This window comes from Cariama cristata, unplaced genomic scaffold (assembly GCF_000690535.1).
Source record: "Cariama cristata isolate BGI_N322 unplaced genomic scaffold, ASM69053v1 scaffold3038, whole genome shotgun sequence".
In the NCBI taxonomy this organism is placed as follows: domain Eukaryota; kingdom Metazoa; phylum Chordata; class Aves; order Cariamiformes; family Cariamidae; genus Cariama; species Cariama cristata.
Genome location: NW_009632678.1, coordinates 85,508 through 105,498, shown reverse-complemented (window position 1 = coordinate 105,498; position 19,991 = coordinate 85,508). Strand labels below are relative to the sequence as shown.

Genomic DNA, 19,991 nt, shown 5'->3' with positions numbered 1-19,991 from the left:
TTTAGGCCTTTGGTACTAGTACCCAGACACAGTACTACCATGCAGTGTTCCCAGGTTGTGCCATTGAGCAATTAGAAGCCATCATTCCTAGCCTAGCCAAACTAGTAGCATCTCATGGAGTGTATTCCAGGATGCCGTCTTCAGTGTACCCAGCTCTAGGCTGGAATATGACCACTTCAAAGCTCAAGGCAAATCTAGCTGTAGAGAAGGATGTGAAAAAGAACACTAAATGCAATCAAAAAGCAATATATAAGCAGACAAGGAGTCAACGCCAAAGCTGGATGTTCCCTGAAGCACTAGTATTACTTCTAATTTTACCAGGACATCAGAACTGACACCATATTCTCTTCTTTTTTAACCTTAACCTTCTTCAGCCTAGATCACTCCACAATGCTTGAACTCTGTGTGGATCTCCAGTCATCCAGATACAGCTGCTACGTTTGGGGCAGTACTGCATGATCAGCATCAAGATGAGCCTGTGACAGGGGCTGCTGGCTCAATTCCTGCCGCAGTGAAGCAAGTCAGTAGGGGCTACAAAGGATGGCATCAGGTGGTGGCCCCTGGTCCCAGCTGTGTCCAGCTTACCGCAGCCCTCAGAAGGACAGCAGGATTTCTGAAGAGTTATTGTTGTCTCCTGTTCCTAACCAAAGGCTTCTCTCTCCTCTCTGAGCTAAGTAGTGTGTGATTTGTGGCTTTTGGCCGTATAATGATATTGGTAGACTCCTTGGATGATCAAGGAGGCTGGACACCTATATTGTACACCATGCTAGCAGCATAACAAACCTGCTATTTTTCTACCCTTAGTAAAAGTAATTTATGTCTCCATCACTACTAATAAGTGTATAAAACCTGGAAAAAAGCATATCTTACCAAGAAAGGCTGTCTGACATGCCAATTAATGCAAGCAGTAACAGGTACGTTACTGCCTTACTACAAACAGCTGGACTTCAGACACAGCCAGAGACTTTTTCTCTTCTCCCTTAGGCTGTTCAGTATCAGTCTGTCTCCAATGCAGGGTCATTTCAAGCAGCAGGAGGTCTTTAGCTGTGTACAGACACCTGTACTTATTCCATCAAGGACTACGCAAGAAACAATCCCCACAGCAGTAGGTGGGGACATGCACAAAATATTTCAGCTGTAAGCATCCAAAGGCTTCCTGAATGCTGCCTACCACCCACTGCTGGCATGTAAACTCCTGGCATCCGTAAAGTCCCCATGAGACCCAAGTGAGCTGCCTTTGCCCATTTTGATTCAGAGGATGCTTTCTTTGTTGGCCTTTGGGGTTAAACAAGAGCAGCAGTTGCCTGCTTTGTGTGGGGAACAGTTGTTAGGGTGACTGGGAGGAATTCCTTGGCACCAGCACTAGCACAAGAAAGGAATGAGCAGAAAAATGCTCGGCCAGAGTCAGAAATAGAGCAGAGGCAAAGCAAGCCAAGGGTACGAGCTCTGCTGTGTTTGTGTTAGTGCTTCACCCTGGCTCTCCCACCAGCAGCAGAGGGGCCCTGTGCAGCAAAGGTGCTCGGGAAAGGCGACGTCCACAGGCCCTTCAGTAACCCCTGCAAACCTCTGTGCGGACCCCTGCAGCACTGGCTGTCCCTGCTGACCCTAGGGCTCGTCCTCCTGAGCTACAAAGGTCCTGAGGGGAATCAAGCCCTGAATTTTTATTCTGTTGCTGCTTCTGTGATTGAACAGTCTCCACAACACATAGACATGAATTTTCTCTTATGATACTTGGCACAAAGCTGCTTGTGGTAATAAAGGAAACTTGGAAAATTAAGCTGCGCTAGTGGTTTTCAAATGGAAATAATCCTATTTGGGGGTCATTTTCACTGTTAAAGATAGTTAAAAGGCACAAGAGGAAAGGGCAGAGTGAGCAGTGAGCTACCAGGTAGGCAAGTACAATTTTTTTAGTCTTTGGTGACTTTCTTTTTGCATTACAGATGCTCTCCTTGCTCAAAACCTGCCTTCCCCATCTGCTCGTTTTCCCCAGCTCACACCTCTTTCATAAACAGACAATAACTTTTTGTTTGAATTGACTTGCTGGCAAATTTACACAGCTCTCCCATATAATGATCTGATTTCAGGTGATGTTGAGCTGATTAGTAGATGTAAGGGCATTTGCTCTTAAGAATTGTGAGGGAATTCAGCTGCTTGTATCCATTTAAGTAGTGATAAACAGGAATAAAAGGGGAAAAAAAAGGGAGCAGAAGCTAGCGCCTGGTCTTGTTTACATAGTGACTTAAAATCTGCAGGATGAAACTGGTGTAGTTTGCACAGTGAGAGGGTGCAAGCCTGTCTGCAAACATAACAGCTGCTGGGGCAAGAGACTGGTGTAAGTCACTGGAAGGTAGGGCAAAGTGTTGTTAATAATGGGTGTAGAGCTAAAAGACATGTAAGTAATGGGGGAATGTCCAGATCTGGGAAGCATAGTACTGCATGAGTTTGGTGATTTCTTTTATACATTAAAAAAAAAAAACCTCCTGCAGTTTGCTGAACTGGGTCCTCATCAAAGCTACAGTTCTAGATGATATTGCGTACAGACTGGATTGGAGAAAGTTATCCATTTTTTAGCCTTGCAGCAGAATACCTCTATCCTGTTTGGTCTGAGGGGTATGCTCTAATTTCCTCAAATTTAAGTAGTTATGTTATACAATTGTCAGAGTATTGCTTTGCATAAAAGTATATCTGTGTGATCGGTCTGTTGTTTCCACAATGATTCCATTTGATTTCCAAGTTCCTGGCTGAAAAAACAAACAAATACAAACTTTGGGGTGAAATTCCCAATGGGCTGGGCTGTTCATATCAGCTTGAAAAACCTCTATTAGAAGTGAAAACCATGGAGTAAGTGAAATTGCTGAGCAGTTGAGAAGCTGGTTTCCTTAAGTTTTCATGTTCCAAAGCACTCAGCTCCTGGCCTGAAACTTTCCAGGCGTAGGGCCACACTTTACAAACCTACAGATGGAAAGGGGAGAAGAGGGCTGCCTCTGCACCCTAGAAGACTTTAGTCATCCTCAATCTAAGTTAAAACATTCTTTAGACTGCTGTCATTCAATCTAAAACAGAACAGCCAGAGCTTGATGGGTGGTGAAAGCTTCTTGAAGTAATGTTAGTAATGCACCTTTCTAAGGCTATCAGCACCTTTTTGTGATGCCTTAAACATTTTGGGAGTTTGAAAAAAAGTTGAGCAAACTTCTGCTTGTGATTTCTTTCATAACTTTCTTTACGCTGGTTGGTATGTATCAGGGGCAGCTCCAATGTCACTGATTCAAGCTTGGAAAGTCCCAAGGGCAAAGTCAAGAAAAGCCAAGTACACTGCTGCTTCATTTTGTCTAGCTGAAAATTGATTTGGACCAAATGGCTTAAAAATGCACAAACCAAACCTGATTATGATGCATGTTCTTCTTTTGCTGGAGGTTTCTGCCCACTCTTGCTGGCTGATGGCTGTGCCGGGCATACCAGCAGAAACAGGGACTCTCTGAAAGCCTAGAGGAGTCCCGTGGATGAGGCTTGAGAAAGATTCACTGTGCAGACACTCTATGGGTGTCTGTACCCACAGCATGATTGACCCACTGCCTGGGTATTCCTCCTGCACATTGCTGAGGGATAAGTGTATTTTCTGGGGTACCACAGTACCCTACAGTACAAGCAAACAGGATCACTGTCTGAGTCAAATTCTAACCACCTTAATATGGTGTTGGGCAGAGTTTCTACTGACGGTCTTGTTAGTGCATTTGGAGTTCACCTTCCAAAAAGGAGTGTCACCTGAGATGCAAAAATGGCCTCTTGTGGGGCGTGAGACAGTGAGACTTGAGAGAACCTGTGCATCATCTTCTGCCCAATTTCTGAAGTTTTGCATGTTCCTGATGGTAGTCACTGAGCTGTATGTGAGGTTGTGCCTTACATAGCTTACTGGTGCTGTAAAAATTGTGTATATGTTTCTGGTACACAGCAGTAAGGTCCATGAACCACGGATAAGCTCACTCACATACATAGTATGTGTGTTAAGGGAGGGACAAGAAGTGTGTGAGGATGAGTCTGTTCATGTTTAAGTTGCTCAGTTTAACAGCATCTGAGCAAGCAAAACAGATATTGGACCATAGTGTCTGCCTCCTGCCTCGCTGGCCTGTGAGTGCCGACTGCTCTGGTCAGTATTAAGACTGTGCAGGGCTGCTGTGAGCCTTGCTGCAGAGATTCAGGTTCTTCAGACCTTTCCTAGCCCATCCATATTGATTTCCTAAAACCTGGCCAGTATTTCCCTGCATTAAAATCCCCTGTTGTGTCCCTTCACTGCTTTCTTAGTTCATGCTGGCAAGGATGACCATTTGGGCTTTTTCCTGTTTTCTATCTGGTTTGGTGTCTGCTCCCCTCTGTGACCTACAGCTGTTTGCTGTAACTCTGTGACCTTCTGTCTAGAAGGGCTTCTTTATCCTTGGAGTCTTCAAGTGAACTGACCTCCATGGCAAGCTGACCCAATTAAATCCCAGTACAGGGAAAAGGCATATGTAGACAACCAGACACAGCCCTGGGATCCAGCAAAAGCAAATCCACCTTACCCCCAGGAGGAGCAGGAGGAATGAAGGACTCCTCCTGACCTCTCCTTGCTGTGTGCTGTTAATGAAGCTTCCTCACAAACATGGCTAGAAACCAAGCCAGTGTAGATCCTGACGGCATGCTTATTATGCCAAAGGCAATGCCTCCTTCTTCACAACTTGCCCTCACCAGATGATGGATGTGTTTGAGACAGAAGCAGCTGGCAGAGCTCATTCCCTTGGGAATAGCCAGGGCAGCTTCCCAGACCATCAGGGACCCTGCTGGGTTAAGTGAAATAGCAATGTGTGGGAAGAAAATGAGAGGCCCCTAGTTTGGTGTTTACCCAGCATCCCATGTGGGTCTGTAAATGTGAGAGGGGAGAAAGCTCCTATATAGCAAGGGTTAAGATATGGGTGGGAATGATTCCATCAGGGCAGTTTTCCATTTAAAATAAATAAATAAATGCTGGCACAAGTGGATTCTGACAAAGGTCTAGACAGGAAAATATTGCTACAACCATAAGATATTTCAGCTGATTTCACAGAAACATTTCTCCAAATTAAGGCATCAAGAGCTGTTAATCTCTTTTTAAAACAAACACAAAAAGAGAAAACCCCCAACATCTCACACTCTACTCCTAAGTCTTAACATGGCACAGCAGTTAGTGCAAGCCCTATGACAACTTTGCTGGGGTTAACATTACTGAAAGTTGTTAGCCTTAAATGTGCTAGTCCTATGTTAGTCTAGAGTTGCTTCTTGACTCATGCCATACAAGTCTAGGTATAGGATGGGGGGACCTCCCAAGTCTCTGTACAGTCTGCTGCTTTACTGTAAGGTGTAGGACATGTATAGTGTGGGATGTGGATGTGTTTGTGGTGTGGTGTTTTGGGTGTTTTTTTCAATAAGCTTTTTTTGAAGGAAGGGAGGTAGGGGAAGGTTTAAGTTTCTGCATTCCCATTTTGCTATGTTCCAGATTGGTAGAGATAGAAAGAGTCGGTAATAATGAGTGAGTGGCTTATTCTGTTGTAGCAGAACTCACCAAGTCTCAATGGAGTTTTATGCTGAGAAATTACTTGGTTGTAATTTGCATGTGGTGTCTGTGCCAGAGGCCAAAATGTTAGCAGGGAAGGGCGTGTGGGGAGAAGCAGTGGAAAAATTACAATGAACTTTAGTCAACAGGGTTGAACATAGGGCTCCTCACGAGGGAAGCTTCATTTCTTAAGCAACTCGATCTCTCCCTGTGAGATCATATGTGAAAAACAGGTTGAGCCATGTCTGAGGGCGTTGCCCCATGGAATTTGTAGATAAAGGTGATTTATACCTCCGTGTTCGCAGCACAGAGAGGCCAGTTACATTCTGCAGCTTCCAGAGGGAATAAGCCTCCTGAGGCATACAGTTATTCCAGTTTTCTTGTGGTAAGTTTATTGAAAAGATCTTTTGTTTCTTCCTCTTCTTCCTCCATCCCCTTCAAATCTCAGATTCCCTAACTGTGAGGTGTAACACATGTGGTTTTCTTCATCAACAGATCCAGGTACCACTACTGAGGCTACAATGGCATGGTGGAAGGCCTGGGTAAGTAGAGGAAATATTGAAGTCAGATAACCTGAATTTTTTGGCACCATAATAAGGTAACTTGTAAGTTGCATCAGGCACTGTGTGGAAATGAAACGTTTCCCTTTAAAAATCAGCAAGAGCTCTTTACTGGGTTTCTGGCTATAAAATAGCATTCAGCACTTCAAAAACCTTGATTAAGGAAGGTGTCAACATGATTGCTGGCTTGAAGAAGAGCAGCAGACTCTCCCTGGTCATTTGGTTGAGAGTGGTGCAGGGAGATGTTTGTATGCCCGTGTATATGGGGAGACAGTACCAGGGAACAGCAAAGTTACACAGCTGAGGTCTGCAAGCTGCGGGCTCCTTGTCCCTCCCTTCTCTTGTGGCAGTGGGTTCAGGGCACTGGCCTGTCCCCTTTTTGGTCCCCAGTTGCGCTGGCAGGCTGTGGTCACAGAGGGAGATATGGTCAAGCCACAATGTCTTTTTCTTTGGTGGGTTTTTAATATTGCAATGGCAATGTGGACTTGAACACCCTGTCTGTCTGCTAGGAACCAGAAATGCTGTGTATGTTCTCTTTTAAACTCTCGTGGCTTTGGGAAGAATGTGGCAGGATGGGGGGATGCTCATGGGGGGTGCATTGAGGCAGCCTCCAGGGTACAGCTCAGGCCTGGCAGCAGGAAGCTCTGGTGATGTGCACAGCTCTGCTGCCATCCATGGCAGCTCTCCCGTTAGCCTCTGTGGAAGCCCAGGTTTGCTGCCAGACTTTGTGTCCAGATAACTACAAGCCAAAGCCTAGAAGAGACCTGCTGGAGACATGCGATGGAGAAGTACTGCTAGAGAAGTCTTCTTTCCCAGTCCTGCCTCCTGTCCAGCACTACTGTACTGAGGCTCCAGTTCTGCTGCTCCTCTCCCAGCTGGGGCATTGGCAGTCCTGGCGCTGGTGGTTGAGCAGGGTGTAAGGGGCCTTTTCTGCCATATGCCAGCAAAGCTACCCGGGAAGCGTAGGAGAGCTGTCTTGCAGCGTATCATGTTATCTCGAGTGCAATACTTCATCAAGGAGTGAGAAACCACTTTGTATGGACATGACCATTTTTCAGGTTCTCGGTCACAATTTTGTAACTGAGGGATGGGAACTGGAGAAAAAAACAAACTAAACCAAAACACCTCATGGGGTGGAGAATACCAAGCTAATTCCTAATTTCCTTCAGTGGACTTCAGATAGGAAACATTCCTAATCTCAAAATGTATCATGACTCACACCCCCACCACCCCTTTGAGGTTAAAATTGTAATCTTCCTTTCTGCTAACTTCCATCTGCCTCCCTATTTCCTTTTGGAAGTTTAGTATGGTAAAATGGGTATTTTTTTTTTTTCCATAGCTTGGAGTAGCTCTCACTTTAATTTTTCACTTTCTGCTGACCGGTTCCCCACTACCCCCCAAGATGGAAATACTTTGAAAATGTAGTGTGAGGAGAAAAGCCCTTGAAATCTCCAGTGATCTCTTACCTGTCAGTATAGTAGGGAATGGAGGCATGAGAAGATGATGAAAGGGGAAAGGAAGGATGGTAAAAAATAGTTCTGATTTTCTTAAGCCTACATAGAAAATACAGTTCAAAAGAAAAAAAAAAAAAAAGTGAAACTTTTTGAGAAATTTTCCACTAAAAAAAAAAATGGTAACCCCACCTGTCCCCAAATTCCAAATTTTCAATAAACTACTGTTTAGGTTTGAAAATATTTTGGTAGGAAAACTTTTAATCCCCATCCCCTTCATTTGTAGGTAAAATTTTCAGAGCATCAGCTGTAAGGTATGCTGATTCCATTGTTTTTGTGCCAGTTACTCATTTTCACATGAGTGTTACACAGATGCCTTGAGTAGTTTCAATCAGGTAATTGTAGGATCAGTTCACCTGGGAAACAAAAGTAAACTGAACAGAGTTTCTCTGGAAACCTGTCGTGATTGTACCTGTGCTGGAACAATTAAGTACACAGAGAATGAGATGTATGAGTGAGTCATGAGTGTGCTACTTGAACCAGGACAGGCTGTAAATGTTTATTGGAGTTAGTTCCAAAAAAGACCATTCTTTAATTTGTTTCCACTGCCTCCAAATGAAAGCTCAGCTTTGTACTCCCTCTTTCACTGAGTCACCAGGCAGGGGTCCAGAGTGTTTGTTTCACATGGTTCTTGCATGCACCTAGGGAGGATTGTCCATCTTTTTCAGAACAAAATCAGGTGCATGAGTGTAACCTGCTTTCCAGGGCAGTTGCAACGGTGTTGGCTGACTTCACAGAGAGTCAGAAAAGAAGCACTTGCAATGGTCCTGCCAGCTCAATCAAACTCTGTTCCAGATTGATGACAAACTGTTGGGGGTGGCAATGTGTTAGTCTGTCACTGCTCTTTCTGCAGTGACAGCTTCACCACAGCCCTAAACTTGCTGCTCAGTAATCGTTGGGATTCAAAGCTGCATCTATTGAGAAGTTTCCTGGTGACACCATCCACTTCACAATTGCTATTTCTGCTGGGAACAAGCTGTGGTAGCACAGGAGTCTGTGCTGGCTGTAAAGCAAACTTCTCCAGATCTTGCTGACTGATGAACATACTGCCTCTCTCAGTACTTGTCATTACCTTTTGGGTGCTTGTCACTGCTGCCAGAGCTTGGCTGGCAAAGGGACTGGCGTGCAAACACATGCCAGCTGTATCTACTGGTAAAGCACTCAACAAGATGCCTGAGCTGGTTTGCCCACAGCCAGCCTGAGCATCTGTGCCGCACAGTGTGGGCGTGCTTCAGCTACGGTGCTAGGCTAAACCTGGCATTTGTTGACAGACACTCCTGAACACACAGCCATTAACCTTCTAGTCTCTCATTAAAAACCAGGAATGAGGGTCCTGAGGGGAATTTCCACAAGCTTTTTTACCTGGCAATGGTCACTTGAAGGGTTTTTCCTCTGGGGAGGACTTGGATAACCTGGAAGGACTCTAGAAGAAGAGAGATAGAGCCCTCTTTCACACAGGAAATAAGAGCAGAAGGGATTTGCGTCATAGCAGAAGGCTGCTGGTTGGCACTTAGTGGTTTGTGTTATGCAAGTCAGATGGGGCAACCATGGGGATTCCTTCTGGTCTGTAAGCTCTGATTTGAAGGTGCTTTTTATCTGACTGTGAAACCACCCACGTTGAAGAATCCATCAGGTCATACTGATATCATTAGTTCAGTATTAACCCTATCCCTGCAATTAAATTAATGAGAATATAGTAGTTTCCTGGGACAACTCAACTTAAATCTCTCTGCTACTAAGAAAGAGAAAATTGTGTCCATTATTGGAATAAAGCAGTGATGACTTTATGCCTAACCATCCACGTACTCCACTGTTGATAGGACTTTAATATTAGAGATGCATCAATATATTCAAGCCAGTCCCTTGACTAACAGCTTTTGTTGAGTTGAAGCTCTTAAGCCTGGGTTCTGGTTGATGGCCCTACTACCTTGTAGTGACTGGAATAAGTCTCTGCGTGTCTTTCTACCCTGGCACTGGCAACACCTTGGAGGTCTGTCTGGAAGATTCCTGTGTAGTTGTCCCTTGGTTCAGGGGAGAACATCAAACCTGCACCCCTCCAGGTGGATCTCTTCCTTCAAGGTCGTCTTGGTCTCTTGGCCCAAATCCTTCCAGTGGAGATGGTTCCTTCTTGAAAACAGATGTGCAGAAGTACAGCAGCAGCAGAATAAAGCTGCTACTTAGAAAAACAGTCTGTAAGAGCATGACTATTCCAAGAAAAGGAAAAACTGTATGTAAACTACCCTGCACCAAACCACTGGGAAATGCAGAATGATACAATAGCATAGATGCTCTGAAGCATTTTATTTAAGAGGTGAATAGGAAAGTCTAGCCTACACAGCTTTTTCTGCTGGACTGCCTGCAGATAATGACTGTTGTAGCAGTGTCAGTCATGCTTTGCACTTCATGCCTCTGCCAGGAGCCAAAGGCTGGTACAGGCAGGTGGAGGCAGGAAACTTGTGCTCTCTTTGGAGCTCTGCTCTGCTGAGAGACTTTGAACCAACCCCTCCAATGGCAATCAATAATATTAATGTACTTTCAAACTACTTTTTCTTCAGCTGATGAAAAGCAGTGGCAGAAAGTCCTGTGTTTTTCTTCTTTCAGAGTGAAGCAGAGGGCAAGTCCGTGACAGGTGCTTTAAACTTTGACCCTGCACCTGATGCTCAGACTCTGTACAAGGCCATGAAAGGGCTTGGTGAGTTGACTTCAACCACACGTGCAAATTCTATGTTCTGATAAAAATTGCCAAGTTGAAAAACCATTCCTTAAGACAATTGCAGTCAGAGAGATCACTCTTTTTAATGTGGAAAATTAGAAATTTATGTTTCCTCAGTACAACCTTCAACTTCTACATGAAGGCAATGAACTAGGGAAGGTTATCTGAGTATTCAAATTAGGATTTTGGACTAGTCTCAACTTATTCTGTGCACTGTGTTTATGGCTTATTGTTGCTCTCCACAGGGACTGATGAACAAGCTATAATTGATGTCCTAACCAAGAGGAGTAATATGCAGCGTCAACAGATTGCCAAATCCTTCAAAGGACAGTTTGGAAAGGTTCTTCCAAAACAAAGCCATATTCAATCACTCTTTCACTGCATGCAGGATGTAGTAAATGGGTATACAGTTCATCCTGCAAGCACGATGCAAACAATATGCAGGTCTTCTACAAATATGTAGATTAATATTTATTTATAAGGCCTGGGGTGACAGTGTGCTGTGTGAAATTAATTTTTGGTTGGAAAAACTGGTTTGTAATTTTTGTAAAATGCATTTTGACTAGAAATATTTTTTTTAAATCTATTTTAACTTAAACTGTAACTTCTTATTGTTTTCGAAGCTGTAAAAAAAAAAAAAAGGATACCTTTCTAAGTGGCATTTTGAGTAAAATATTGGCTTTGTTTGGGGCCCTTTTAAATGCCAAAGAAAGTTCAATTTAAAGACTTATTTAATTACATTTGTTTGGAAATTCTGAAAATGAAAACAAACTGTGGTTATTGACAACCGTTTTTTCCTGTAGCTATCTTTCTGTCTTTGGTAAAATCTTACTTTCATTGGGAAAACTTTTCCATCAGCAAACTCTGCCACCAGCCCCTACTCTGGAGTCTCTGTGACTCTTGCTGGACAGGGGACTGCCATGAAAGGGCCTCAGAAAGGGAAGCAAATGGAGGGGGACAAGTATGGGACAATGAATAGACTGCTTGCATCCCTCTAAAACAGGGTGAGTCGTACCCTAAAAAACCCTGCATTATAGTGAAAGTAAAGTTTGAAGCCTATCTTCAAACAGACTGCCTGCCTGATTCTGCAAAAGTCCTGGATTTATATGCAGGCTTTGGGAATCAGCTCTGTCTGAAGCTACATCCCTTGTGCAATTAAAGGACTTCAGCTGCCTAGTTCCGCTCACTAAGTGAAGCATAGTGGAGGAAGGTTTTAATCTTTCCTACTCTGCTGCAGAATTAATTAGTACCTGGGAGAAGCCTGAATATTGGGACAACAGGGAATGTGGAAAGACCTAGACAAATCCCATTTTGGAGTTAGGTGCCTTTTTCAGTTCCAAGACCCTTTCTAATAAACTATCAACACAATACTGTCATTCCGCTTCATTGCTGTAGGCCATGGGAATGGAAACAGCACTGGGCAGTAAAAAGATCCTGTGAGGCTTTTTATGCAACCGTGTGATATATGTTTAATAGGATCTGATTGAAAGCCTGAAGTCTGAACTGAGTGGCAACTTTGAGAGGCTCATTGTAGCTCTCATGTACTCCCCATTCAAGTATGATGCCAAGGAGCTCTATGATGCCATGAAGGTAAGTGAATTGCATGCTGATATTTTAGTAGCACAGATACAGTGCTAATTTCCTGTAACTGTGCTTATTAATGCCAGTGGTAATAACTGGACTGTTACATGATTAAGTTTGTTATTAGTGGCAGCCTTTGAGAAATAGTGAATTGTACTATTAATACATATTCTGGGGGAAAATTCTGCTTTAATATTTAGGCCTGTATGAGAGTTTCTCTATGTATGTGTCTCACAGAGCCTGGGGAAGGCAACAGCAAAACCAAATTCAGCTTTGGCAAGGAATGAACGTCCACAGATTACAGTTTCCAGTTAAACATCTCTTTGCTGCTTTCTGCAGTGCCCCTCCGAAATGGAGCTCAATAATACAAAGCTACTGCACTGACGCCCCACCTGAGACGTGAAGCCTTTAAGAAATCAAGGAGTGGTGGTGTGAGGGCCAGGCTGGGGTTGGCTGGGATACTGCCTATTGATACAGTATCTTTTCAAGTTTCAGATGCAGAGAGGTCTACTAAATGGTACAAAGATGGACTGACTAGGCAAGCATTGATCTCCTCTCATCCCTATAACATCATCTGGCCTCAAATCCAGTTTCAAATCCAGAAATGCATTACAGGAGTGCAGGGTTACATAAAATCATCTATTACAAATTAGGCACCTCAGTAAAAGAAACTGTGTTCAAACCAAATGTGCTTTGTGTCTCCAGCTTTCATCAAGACATTTTTGCACAGCTCAGCACACAGCCTAACAGTTTGGTGCCACCCGACTGCTCACTTGGCTGTACTTCTCTAGCAATAAATTATACTCCATGACTAGATGCCTTTCTCCACCTTTATTTCTCCACTATGTTTTCTATTAAAGGGTGTGGGAACAAGTGAAGATGTTATCATAGAGATCCTTGCATCCCGGACAAAAGCACAAATCAAAGAGATAATCAAGGCCTACAAAGAAGGTAAAGTGCCTGGGGCTCTGATTTGTGTGGCCAGAGCAATGTGTAACTGCCTGATTGTTAGGAATGATGTTACCAGCTAGCACTGTCAGAAGGAAAATGGGATTTTTAAGAGCAAGAAGGTGCAACCTAACTCTGCTTTCAGCCTGGCAAACAGAACATGGCTATGCTGAGAAAATTTGAAAATACCTTTCTGGATGTCCATCCAGCTACAGGAAAATGTCAGCAAATCACAGATTTGGATCAGTTTGGTCACAGCCTATTGTCAGAATGCAAACAATTCTATAGCTATGCACTTGGCTTTTTCTCCCCATTAAATACACTTTAGATGGGAATTTATCAAATATGTATTTGTAAATATTTGGTATCTCTTTGGTCCCTTAAACTGTACCTCTAACATTAGCTCTGGGTTTATGCCTTGGACATCAGTGGAGCTAGTGACTCAGTCAGATGCAAATGCCGACCTGGGTATCACTGAGGGTGTGAGCTGATCTCAGCCCTATTTGTTTGCCCTAGCAACCTTCTTGACTAGTGTGAGGCTATTGTGTGTTCTTGAGTGAGTGGTAATATCCTGGTCATACCACTCAAATAACAAAACCTCCCCTTGTCCTTTCCCTTGGGTAGAATATGGTTCTGATCTCGAAGAAGACATAAAATCGGAAACAAGTGGCTACTTTGAACGGATTCTGGTTTGCCTTCTTCAGGTAATGCTAGAGAAGAGAAATGAGGGTGTAAAGGTCTTCACATTTTTCTCTTCCTTTTTGGAGGAGACATGCAACAGAAGAGGCCATATAGTCATGATCACCAGATGAACTGCAGAGACAAAAAAGTCACTTAGACTGGATTTGTGTTTCACTTTCAATGTGACTGAAGCACAGAACCCTCCCTCCCTTAGCAGCAGTATGGGAACTTTCAGTCAGCTCTGCTGCAGGGAAACATCTCACTTTTACATATGCGTAAAGCCTTTGCACTCTACAAGGGTCTTTGAAAACAATATCCCTCAACTATGATTCATCACTTTTCCAGGGTCTGTGCCTTAATGCTGAGTGCATTTGGATGCATTTATTCTACCACATTTTCCAAATTTTCCTGCCTAGTAGCAAAGAACTTAGCAATTTTTTGATTCTACTTCATATGTCTGATTTCCGTGCCTTTCAGTGAAGGAGTTAGCACTTGTGCTGTCTGAGTCATTACTACTTGAGTACTCTGCAGAAATAGCTTAGGAGGATAATTGATCTTTTCCCAGAAAGTATGCTGTGATCCTTATATATGGAAGAATCTTCATGAAACAAAATGGTTACCTTTCTTTTTCTTCTCATAGGGTGAGAGGGACAATGCCACTCTCTATGTGGACACAGCACTGGCTCTCCAGGATGCAGAGGTACTCTTAAATATCTGTCATCAGTGATATGCCTGCATCCCACCTGTCTTGAACTTCAGAGTGTTTCAGTAGGCAGCAGGGTCCTGTTCAGCAGAGGGCTGGAGCCACAATAGTTTGGAGAGGGGTGATATTCAAGTAGAAGCAACTTGGGTTTCTTCAATTTTGCCTGCACTGCTGGGCCTTGCTGTTCCAAAAAGGAGAGATGAGAGCTGGACTTGGACTTAGCTGCTTTTGATACGTAAAAGTATATGGGTATGGTGGAGTGGGACAGCAAAGAATAGGGAAGAAACCTCAAGAGTATTGTTGGCTGCTCCAGCTGCTGTAGGAGGAACCAAAAGGGTGGAGTTAATGGCTGCTCCAGTTTGACTAGAAGACATGCCTAAGGGTTTTCATAATCAACCACTCTAGGAGAGTCTAGTTCACATAGTGTTTTACGTTACTTCAAACCCCTTTATCCTAGCAGTGCCTTAAGCCAAACTGTGTTCCTTTACCAGCTGCAGACACTGAACATCTCTAACAATTGTGTCTTAAATTACAGACTCTCTATGCTGCTGGGGAGAAGATACAGGGCACTGATGAGACACAGTTCGTCACCATCTTGTGCACAAGGAGTGCCACGCACTTGCTGAAAGGTATGGAGCAAAGCCCATACAAGCTTCTGAAATGAGAAATCACTCTAGCCAAAAAGAAGAGGCAGGGCTATAGATGAGAGAGATGGGTGGTCAGAAATAAGTACTTGAGTCTGTCTCCTAAGCCTTGGTCACTCAGTGACCAAAAACTGCCAACAGCTTTTGTGAAAACTTATGAAGACCTAGTACTGCTGAAAATCAAGTGGCTTATCTAGGAGTCCTTATACAGTGGTGATGGCTGGATGGTATAGCTGTTTTTATAAACCCAAGGAGCGAGAGAGAGTCCCTTTCTAACCAGGTAGGAGCGTGCAGTGGACAGAACCACAACCCCTTGGGTGTGGTTTCCTCTGCGAAAAAATCACTGAAAGTGTAGAAGGTTATTCAGTGCTGGAGTACACCCTGCGTTTCTGCACCAGGTTCTTCTGAGAGCATCAGAGGCTGCTAGGAGGGAAGACAGGAACCCAGCTCCAGCTAAGGGAGGCCTCAGCTTCCCACTGCCCCATGCAGCAGAGACCTGGCCATGTCATCTCAAGATTTTTGAGACAGTCCAAGGCTGACTAACAGATTTTGTTATGTCAGCTGAATCTAAGCTTATCAAGTACTGTATAAACCAGCTGGACCTAAACTGATAAATTTAGTTGGTGATAAATTGGGTATGCCTGAGCTTTTTCAAGGTGAGGTCTTCTGAGACTGTTTTCTAGGCCCTGGAGGCCAGCTCCCCCTTGTGTTTTAAATTTAATCTCCCAGTGTCACTTAAATAAAAAAAAGCGGTCTCTAGTCTTTGGCTGTCTGCCTTTAAGAACTGAATTTCAACTAGTTGTTGTGACCAGTCTTTGGTATCACCATTACTGTATCATCAAGCAAGTAATTTCCTCTGTGCTACAGCAGCCTGTAACTGTCTTCAAAACTTGAATGTAATAGTTGCAGCTAATTCGGGGGGTTTTGTTTTGGTTTTATTTTTTTAATATGGAGAGTATGCCTGAGTTGATAAGGCTGTTTACATCTGTCTATTCTGTGGTATTGCCTTTCCCAAAGTATCTGAGTGTTAATGTTTAGGTATCTGATCTTGAATGCTGAGCAAACTTCATTAACATGTCCATTGCATTACATCGCAGTTTTCCTTCTTTGTTAGTCTGAAAACTAGGAATCAAAACTGAGATCTATAATTCTGAACCCCAGAGCATCCAGACTGTATAATGTGAACAACTCTGTTGCTGAGCTTTTGTTAACATGGGAGTTCAAATATCTTGGAATCTGCACTTGTGTTTTGCTCATCTTTTCTCAGTTGTTTTTTTTAAATTATGGTTGAAATAATAAGTTTTCCCGAACTGTTGTCAACATTTAAAAGTCCAAGGGCCATGAACAGCATAGCCCTACATTTAATTTGATTTTATTTTGACTCTTGAAGCTAGTGACATCAACAAACTCAAGATGCAATTATAGAGTTGTGCCTAACCTTCTGTTTGCTTCATTTCTGTAGTTAAAGACAGGAATGAAGGGTCAGATTTCCAAATGAATATGAGGTGACTGAACTTGCATTTTCAAATGAAGGCAAGGAATTAAGACCCATAGATGGGTTGGGTTTTTGTGAATGTTACCATCCATTTTTATAGCTGATTTCTGGGCTTGACTAAAGCTTCCTGAAGTTGGTGCAAATGTGGCCATTGTTTTAGAGGGATCTGTGTTTTCATATCACCGCACAAGCAATATTTGTGAATACTGGGCACAAAATGCCTGAGCGGTTGCTTGGTAAAAAAATTGAAGTTCTTTGTGTTTCAAACAGTGTTTGAAGAATACCAGAAACTGGCCGGTAAGAGCATAGAAGACTCTATCAAGAGTGAAACTCATGGTTCACTTGAGGATGCCATGCTGGCTATTGGTAAGAGTGGCTATGTTTCCCTTTCCTTTGTCCAAGCTGCTGCCTTTTCTCTTGCAGCAGTTAACTGCTATGAGGTGGATCTACTTTACAAAGCTATCTGGTAGGAAGTAAAGCGTTATTCTTATGTAAGACAAACTCAGACCCCAGGGGCACACTGAATTAACGGAAAGCATGTTGGATCTCTGTTATCTGCTGCACTGGACTGGAATTACCATTGATTCTTACTGAGCCTTTTTGTATGCCTAGTGAAATGCACCAGGAATGTCCATTGCTACTTTGCAGATAGGCTGTACCATGCTTTAAAGGTAAGACTCTTCATTGTAACATACTTGTTTTGATACTGGACTTAGCTGGTAACCTGGCTTCCACCAATTCAAACTCAAAAAGCCAAGGTTTTAGTGAAATCGGGCAAGTTTAGTGCTATTGTTGCAAGTAATAGCAGAATCCCTTCAAATACCTTGGCTAGGAAGGTACCCTTTAAGCTTGAGATATCAGGGGAGTCTGCAAGGACCCCAGTCCTACCTTCTGGAACATGGACAAAACTTCTGGAAGAGGCTTTTCTAGGAGGTTGATCATGGTGGAGTTTTGCCCATAGTGTTAATTTAACGGACCGGACCACAAAATTTCCTTTTTAGCAAGCAATTCTCTCAATGGCAGTATAAAATGAAAGAGTTCCAAACAAGGACACATAAGGCATGTGCAGGTTGTCCCCCTGTAACTCTTAACTGATATGTAAAAGATGTCAGCTCTCCCAGCTTTGTGGAAAGCTGACTGATTATTTTTGTTATCTACTTGATCTTAATTTTCCTGTGAGCGATGAAACAATATTGTTTTAAGCCAACTGTTGCATGAGTGATGCTGCAGACGGACAGTATGTATTCAGTGCCAGCTTCCAACTCTGTAACACGTTTGCTTTTGCATTTGACATGTGCAAAGACTTACAGCACACTTCCATGGTGGGCTTGTGGTATTGAGAGTGGCCCCTGGGAGGGGGGTGGGGGTTGGCCCTTCAGAAAGAGGAGCAGATGTGCTGTAGAACATGTGCCAAGTGATGTTTGAAAGCTGAGTCCTCCTGTCTTGGACCAGTTTACAACAGCTTATCCCTTGAGCACCCACTAACATCACAGACTGATATATCTGTTATTCCAGGGGGCTGGCACCGATGATGGGACTCTTATAAGGGTGATCGTTTCTCGAAGTGAAGTTGACTTAAATCTTATAAAGGCTGAATTCAAGCATATTGCAGGAAAGTCTCTCTCCAGCATGATTCTGGTAAGCAGCATCTTGATGTGATAGTTATTAGGCTTCACACACATTCCTAACCTGTTCAGCACTGTGGGATGCTTCCATGGTTGTTTTCAATAAAAATGTCATTTCTGCTAAGATCATAGTTCTCCTTCATTAGGCCTATTACCAATCATCTCCTTGAGACACATGTGCCTGAAAGGTGAGCCAGATTGTATGCTCTGTAAGTGACTTAGGCAAAACCAAACCCAAGGAGAGACTGCTCCACGTTTTTCATGGAGCAGACTCTGTATCTATGTACATCTTGGTCTCCTTGATGAATCTAAATTTGTTTAATCCTCCCTGTTGCACCTTTCCCACTAGCTGTGCCGTTTTCTCCTCTCTCTCTGCTATCCTTAACTACCTCAAGCCAGTGTCACAGAAGTTAAAAGAGTGCTGGGTTTTTTTGTTTTGTTTTCTTTTTGTTGTTGGTTGGGTTTTCTTGGGTTTTGGGTTTGTTTTGTTTTGTTTTGTTTTGTTTTTCTTTTTCTTTCTTCTTCTTCTTTTTAGCTCACTTATCTCAGATGAAGGCCTGGTCTATACTGTGGTGAGATAGGTTTAGAAACTGAACCTTGTCAAAGCTTATTGTAGCTTTTGAGGTTTGAGTCTCAGGTCTAAGTGAATGACCCTTCCCTATTAGGGCTGAAATGCTGGTTTTTACCATTTGTCCTAAGGACTCTGGGACATTCGTCTCCCCCAGTGCAAATGGCACAGAAGCCCTATCCTTAACAGTCCCCATGGGAAGTCAGGTTCTGTAATGAAGGCCCTTTCTTCTAATTGACACTGTCAGTGTCTGTCATGTTGATTAATGATCAGTCTTCAAGGGTCTGTACGGAATATTCATTCCACTGAGAAGTGGAACTGGCTTTACACCTGTCATCACAAAAGATTCAAAGGGAGCAAATTTTTTATCTAGTGATATTCCCTGTAGTGCTTTTCTAGACCAAAACGCTCATATGTGTGGCTCTTTAAAAAACATCATGTGTCAGGGCTAACTATACTGCCCTTTCACTTCCTGTAGGGGAGAGATGCTACACAAATATGCAGGGACACAAAATTTGAACACAACAGGCTTCGTTGCTCTTATTTGTGCTGACTTTGTACTGCTTTGTGGTGTGGAGCCCTGATCAATTCCTCACCTGGATTCCAAAGAAAAGAATTGGACTCAATAAATGTTATTTCAGGTGGCAGCTACAAGTCTCATTTCTCCATTCACTTTTGATGGTGTGTCAGCTGGCAATAACTCTGCTGAAGTCTGACTTGCTCTTTCCAAAGTCCTTTTCCTGTGTGGACATATTCCATAAACTGACAAAATCAGCACTCGGAGTACGCAGAGGAACTTCCACACTTACCCTTTTTTTTATTTTTACTTCTGTCAGGACGACACCAGTGGTGATTACAAGACAGCCTTGCTGAATCTCTGTGGCAGTGACTGACAAAATCTAGGAGGAAGATCTTGAAATGGATACAGAGAGAAAATTAACAGTGAACAAGGGTCTGAAAATGTACATGTAGAAAATCTTTCCATTGATCCAATTGGGGAGAAAAAGAAGATCAAATTAATGGTCAAGATTTCCAAAGCTCTCTGAAGGATGCGGATGCTTATTACACATTAAAATCTACTCACTTCTGCAAAAGTTTTTCAAACACAAGTGGGAATGTTTCTTTTTTGTTTCCATTTTGTTCGGTGCAATTTCCCTTCTCTTTTAACACATTATGAAGGGTGGCACTTGGAAGTGAAATTAAAGGCTTTTTAAAATTCTCTGTAGCTGTTTCACAAGTCTGAACAACCCTACAAAACTTGGGCTCTCCTGAAGTCTTGCTAACTTCACTAGGACAAGCTGGTACAGCACCGACCATTTGGTGCTAGCAGGGTGAGTCTGGAAGGACTGGCAGATACAAATGAGGCTTTAGGGCATGGGTCAGAATGGAGAATTCAGTCCCA

The 19,991-nt window shown here is 43.1% G+C and overlaps 1 protein-coding gene across 3 annotated transcripts; it reads left to right on the top strand.

Annotated features, from left to right (window-relative positions):
* Nucleotides 1–6,068: 6,068 nt before the first annotated feature.
* LOC104154961 (annexin A8-like) lies at nucleotides 6,069–19,482 on the top strand. Of its 3 annotated transcripts, XM_009706442.1 has the most exons (12): nucleotides 6,069–6,102; nucleotides 10,233–10,323; nucleotides 10,590–10,684; nucleotides 11,821–11,934; nucleotides 12,786–12,876; nucleotides 13,498–13,577; nucleotides 14,195–14,254; nucleotides 14,793–14,886; nucleotides 16,667–16,762; nucleotides 17,009–17,067; nucleotides 17,912–18,034; nucleotides 19,426–19,482. In XM_009706442.1, the coding sequence occupies exons 1-12, from the start codon at nucleotides 6,082–6,084 to the stop codon at nucleotides 19,480–19,482; spliced, it is 981 nt and encodes a 326-aa protein (XP_009704744.1). In that variant the 5' UTR covers nucleotides 6,069–6,081. The 3 variants fall into 3 exon arrangements, with proteins under 3 accessions (XP_009704744.1, XP_009704746.1, XP_009704745.1); XM_009706444.1 differs by lacking the exons at nucleotides 10,233–10,323; nucleotides 10,590–10,684 and having other exon boundaries at nucleotides 6,082–6,102; XM_009706443.1 differs by lacking the exons at nucleotides 12,786–12,876; nucleotides 13,498–13,577 and having other exon boundaries at nucleotides 6,082–6,102.
* The last annotated feature ends 509 nt before the right edge of the window (nucleotides 19,483–19,991 follow it).